The sequence below is a fragment of the Rhizophagus irregularis genome, chromosome 11 (assembly GCF_026210795.1).
Source record: "Rhizophagus irregularis chromosome 11, complete sequence".
In the NCBI taxonomy this organism is placed as follows: Eukaryota; Fungi; Glomeromycota; class Glomeromycetes; order Glomerales; family Glomeraceae; genus Rhizophagus; species Rhizophagus irregularis.
Window position 1 is genome coordinate 1,619,823 of NC_089439.1, and position 6,000 is coordinate 1,625,822.

The following is a 6,000-nucleotide window of genomic DNA, read 5'->3' on the forward strand; positions in this document are numbered from 1 at the left end:
AAATGTTTCAATACATGAAAATCTTTCTCCCACGAGAAACGAAAATGTTGTCTCTGCATATGTGGATGTGTCTCCCACGAGGAACGAGAAAGTGGCTACCTCAGCTTACGTATTTGTGACTAATACTAGAAACGGAAATGTTGCTACGACAAATGAAAGTACTTTGACCAATGCAAGGGTTAATAATACGGGAACTTCGGTATTCAAAATGGTCGTAACGGACAAGTCCACCAAAAGTCCTATAGTACACCAGGCCGAGACTCGGAAGGAGATTTTGGCCTTGAAGGAAAAAATTTGGGACTCTCAAAAGAAGATCCGTAGGAATATTTAAAGAAAATATCAGACTTAAACGCCATTGTGTAGACCTCGAGAATGAAATTAACACTTTGAAACAAAAAAAACATGATTCTGGAAATATCGATAAACCAAAAGATCCAAGAGATAAAGAAAAGAAAGACCATCGAAATGGAATGCCTTGTGAAAGAACAACTTGTTACGACCCAGGAACTCAAAACGTTAGGCGAGGAAATGGAAGAAACCTTGGATTTTTTTAACTCAAGTGGAGACGAAAGAGATTATTCTCGAGGCAGATTGGCAGATCCATTCATCGAAGAGACCCACATTCAGCCTGAAGAGATGGAAGACCAGATTATTTGTGATTCAGAGTCTAATGATGAAAGAAACGGAGAAAGTATCTCACAAAACTCCGAAACTGAAAATTTCATCTTCGAGAGAATCTACTCCTAATTCAAATGTATCTCTTAAGGCTGATTCTATGACGTACTGTGCATGTTGCGATTTAAAATTGATGGTAAAATCTTTGAAACGGCACATGGGCTCCAAAACACATATACAAAATGCTGCTACAAAGAATAAGCAATAGAACTTTAGCTATCGCATGGTTAATATTTCGTACACCAAATACTAAATATATTTTAACATTTTATAAGTCTTAGGTAGTTTGTACTTTAACACGTCCTCTACCTTCGGGATTATCAAATAGAACAAATAGAACATCTCTTCCGGAATTTCTGATTATTGTTATTGCTATTGATGTAGTATTATAGTGTATCAGTAGAGGGATTAGGTTTTGCAAATAAATGCAATGGTCCGATAACTTTATGGGCATTCTTTTCAGAGAACAAAGTTTGACTGTTTGCATGGTAATATGGATTCATCTATTTTATTTCGAATGTAAAATCCTTTTTTTTCGAAGTTTTTACCAAATTAAAAGTTTTGATCTGCTCGTATCGAATAGTGATGAATTTTTCAGATTTCCAAAAGATCATTCAGAAATGACGACATCTAATGTTGGTAACATCGCATTAGTAAACATACTGGTTGATAAAAACACAATTCGAATGAAAGATGTGTACTCATCATACGGTAAAATCCTTAACGTAAATGTTTTATTTAATGTTGAAATAAATGGGATGATGCTGCGGAACAGTTATTCTTTTTAAACATCTCGAATGCGTTTTCCCTTATGAGTCCATGACCATCATATCCTTCGATATTACAGTTATAACTTCCAAAGCCCGTTTCACGAATTTATGTAACTCTAACTCATCTGGATCTTCTGTCAAAGCGTCTTTGGAAACACGATGTTGAGTAGATCTTACTCACACATGAAAATTCCATCCAGAATGTAAAGTAATAACCACTCTGTTGTCGTTGGACAATTTTATAAAGGTAATCAAGGTCCTTCGCAAATACCACATCTATCTTACATTTTCTCTTATTCGTCTAGAGATATCTTCACGTTGAACATACTGTTATTGTTATTGAGAACAGAATTTTTATGTCCAGGCTTACATGTGAATGTGGTTAAGATGCAAAAGGCTCAGTGGACCGAAACTTACGTTAAGCGAATAATTCTATTATCTGGATAGATAGAAAAGTAATAACACAAGTTAACGACATTGTGATTGAATAGATTTTGTATGCGAAAAAATGGGCTACGAACCTAAACACAATAACAGTCGATATATTATGAAGTTCTTCTTAGTCGAACTAAAAAATACAAGACGAGTTTGTTTACTGTTTGTTTTTAAAAAAAGAGTTATCTGGACCTATGAAATTTTTTATTCCAACTGACTATTCATCGATATCCGCAGTCGATATCCGCAGTAGTCACATGCTTTTATATAATACTGAGAAGTTCATCCGGACCGAATCTTCGGGGGAATTCATCACCGAACCGAGGAAAGCTCACATGACACCCTGAACAATTGTGTAGAGTATCACGTGATATTGGACGAATAATAATCGAAGATTGATATTATTTCACTAATTTATCATTAGAATTATAGCAACGCACCCATGTGTTGGTTTTCAAAACAGGAATACAGCAGATAGAGACAAAAATTAATCACGTAATGACGTATTGCAATACCAAAGATACGAGAGGTATACTTCTTGGGGTATGATCTATCTTCTAGTGATTCCTTTTGTTGATCACGGCAATGTTTATTAGTAATTCTTATTACTTGTTTTAGATTGATCTGTTGAACAGATGACAAACTTGGCAATCATACTAACATATTATGCGTTAACATTTTATTCATATGGCTTAGTAGTTTATTAACTGTGAAAAAAATGATATGATAAAGATTTCTCAGCTATTTAAACCGAAAATTAGAAAGACAGCTCGTTATAAGACAATATGGCACAATTAGAAGATCCAGAGATATTGCAAAGCCCGTATTTCAAGATACAAAGTACTCTCGAGCCAGAAAGTCTCGCAGAGACGTCTATTAAACTGTTGAATGCCATCAAATCAGAACCGAAACTAACTGAATCGTATTGTTTGGAAGTGCGGTTTGAGGAGGACAAAGCCTTCTTTGTGGCCTGTCTAAATCCTGTTTTGTGGTTTGATGTTTACTTACGGGGAAAACCTCTAGAAGAAGCAACTAAAATTGCAAGAACGTTTGTCACCAATACACGATTAGCGGTACCTGTTGAAAAAATTGCACCGTTTGAAGTCGAGCATAATAAAACTGTCAATGATTTGGCATTCACTCAATGCAAATTCGGTAGAAATTGTCGGGATCGTAAGCAAGGCAACTGCAGTAAGTATTTTGGTTTTCCTTTTTGCTCGCCATATCCTTTTTGTTTGCCATATCCTTCTCCTCGCTATTACGTACCAGAGAGTGTCAATACAATAGACTGTAATATTAACACAGAGAATTCTTTAGGTCGAGATCATCTGGATGCTATGTGTAAAGGAACTACAAAAACACGGGATGGGCGTGATACCGTTTGTAGCTATTATGTTATCGGCAATCTTATTGTATGGGAACGAACAAAGTATTACATATTGTTTAGACGAGAACCGATTCGTGGTTTACTAATGATTCCTCGTCCCAACGATGACACAAAAAACAATTTTAATCACTTCGACAACACGTCGATAATCAAAAATAAGCAATTTTGGCAAGATTTATTAGAAGAACGAGGACGATTGGGATTTAACATGGTTTCTCTTAACTATGGGACGTGGGAGACAGGGCAGGCTAAAGCAAAAGACAAATATGCACAAAATTGTCATGCGCATGTCCATCTTAATTTCGACGACACGGAATGGGAAAAGGTGAAGACTATGGCCCCTGAGAATATAAAGCCGTTGCTTGATTCTCGTGATTCACTTGAACCCAGTAATCTTCTCAAGAATTGCCATGAACTAGAAAGTTATCGATTACAAATAGTGGAAGCACAGTCAATGGTAAACAGCTCAGTCATACTATCGAACAAGATAGATGCGTTTTCGAAGAAGATGGATACCGTTGTTACAAGCTTCTCTGAAACGAATAACAAGATGGATACCGTTGTTGCAAGCTTCTCAGAAACGAATAACAAGATGGATACCGTTGTTGCAAGCTTCTCAGAAACAAACAAGAAGATAGATGCGTTTTCGAAGAAGATGGATATTGTGGCTACAAACTTCTCAGAAACAAGCAAGAAGATAGATACTGTTGTCACTAGCCTCTCAGAAACAAACATAAAGCTATCTGAGCTTATCGAAATTTTATTGTCAAAGGAACGACAAAATGATGAAAAAAGAAATTAATTTTAGTGAGTTCGCATAGGTGAGTAAGTATGTTATTTTTGAATAATTAGAATAAGGTTTGTGGACACTCGTATTTAATTATCATTACTTTACTTTTTTCATTTTCTACAACTACAACAGACCTACAAATTCCTGTTCTAAGTTATGTTTCCCATGCAATGATACTGTGGTTTAAGAGATCCTTTTTACGTTAGTTGATTTTGTTAGTCTGATGGAAATTAAAATAGTTATCAGACGCCTGGGGATATGGAAGTTAAATAGAATTCGATAATTTGTATTTACAAACAGTTTTTAACAATAAAATGCGACAAATCAGAAATAAAATACCAGAAACAATAATTTATTTAGCAGTGTCACTAAGAGCACATATTCATTGTCTAAATAATCCGAATTAGTAAACATGTGGATGAAAAGGGAATGATAATTCCGTTAATAACAGAAATCGAATACAGAAAAAAATAGCAGATAGGTTCTAAGTATCAATTAGTACAATTTACAGGGTATAATGAATAGCATATAGGTAGTTAATTTTTGTAATACCGTATTTCTTTATTGGAAACAAAATAAACTAAGTCTTAGAAGATAATTAATGTATAAAATATGGTGTTCTATTAAAATATAATATTTCTTATATTCTTGGTATAACAGATGAGCTAGTTGCGTATGATCGTCGAATACCTTGATTATGCCACTGTTCGGATTCTTGTTCTTGATAGTATAAGTTATTCTGAAACTTAATGTAACGCTAGTCATGGTGGGCACTAACATGATAGAGACTTGTACCATAGAACTCTTAGGTTGTGAAGAAAATATTTCTTTGAAAAAAGTAGAACGTTTGCTCACATTAAAATAACTAAGTCGTAAAAACGCTAACTTGCCCAGACATCATTGTTACTTCGTAATTACAAAAAAATTGTATTTAAGATTTCGTAGAGTAATAGAATTGGAGATCAATGTAGTTACGAAAGATATATGGACAAATTACTTCTCCTGCGTTATTCTATTATAATTATGTAGTCAGAATATCGGATTACCAATAGGCAACGATAGAAAGCAATTTTGTCTTGTGATATCAAGGTCCATGGAAATGATATATTAATCAAAGAATAGAAACAATGACAAAAATCAGTAGCAGTGCAAACTATTTCATAGTTTCATGAACTATATTCCAAAGAAATACATGAGGAAGTAGCGACCACAGTTAACATTAACATATCGATGTAAAAAAGAAGATAACAACTGCTTACTTATTTTTTCATCTCGCACATAACATATTACCGTATTTATTTTTTTTACTTAGTCTTCCGTAGTATACATACTACCGCTGAAACTATGAAACGATTACATTACACTTTAAGTATAGATATTGTAATACTCTTTCGGAATAATTACTATTCCTAACGAGAATGTTTCGCTGACTTCTCTATTGAAGCATCTATCGTTTCTGAATTGCAGAAGTTTATTATAATATTGATGATGCGATAGATATTGATTAACGATTTGCGCTAAAATTTTTAAACTATTAATGTGCTAGTTCGTATTAATATGCATTGGTAAAGCTATTTTTATCTACGCCATTACCATGTGACACTCTGAACTGACCGTGGGTTTCACCCAGCCAAGGGCTCTTGCCGCTCAACCACGCTTTTAACAGAGGAGTTCTACTTTCGTACCTTTCAGGTAGGAACCTAGGTTCCTGGGATTAGAGTATCACGTGTTATCCGCAGGACTATTAATTGTTGACTACTAACTAGCAAATTGTCGAATGATTTCTCATCTCTGTTCTTAGAAACATTAAATTACTGTGATTTATCAACAAAGTGAACTATTTCCTCGACTAGAGTTTTTCTGGGAATTTCTTGGCAAAAATGATCAAAATAATTTTATTAAATTTTCGATTTACGTAATTCTTGGAATATTTAGTCAAGTAT

General features: G+C 34.4%; 2 protein-coding genes across 2 annotated transcripts; both read left to right on the top strand.

The window, feature by feature from the left end:
• Positions 1-402: 402 nt before the first annotated feature.
• OCT59_002889 (uncharacterized protein) lies at positions 403-747 on the top strand (the record flags this gene model as incomplete). Its single annotated transcript, XM_066145253.1, has 1 exon — positions 403-747. One exon carries the CDS (start codon positions 403-405, stop codon positions 745-747), a length of 345 nt encoding a protein of 114 aa, XP_065995993.1.
• Positions 748-2,665: 1,918 nt separating this feature from the next.
• Positions 2,666-4,069, top strand: OCT59_002890 (uncharacterized protein; the record flags this gene model as incomplete). The annotated part of the gene is made up of 1 exon (XM_025311301.1): positions 2,666-4,069. The coding sequence occupies one exon, from the start codon at positions 2,666-2,668 to the stop codon at positions 4,067-4,069; it is 1,404 nt and encodes a 467-aa protein (XP_025173086.1).
• Between the last annotated feature and the right edge of the window lie 1,931 nt (positions 4,070-6,000).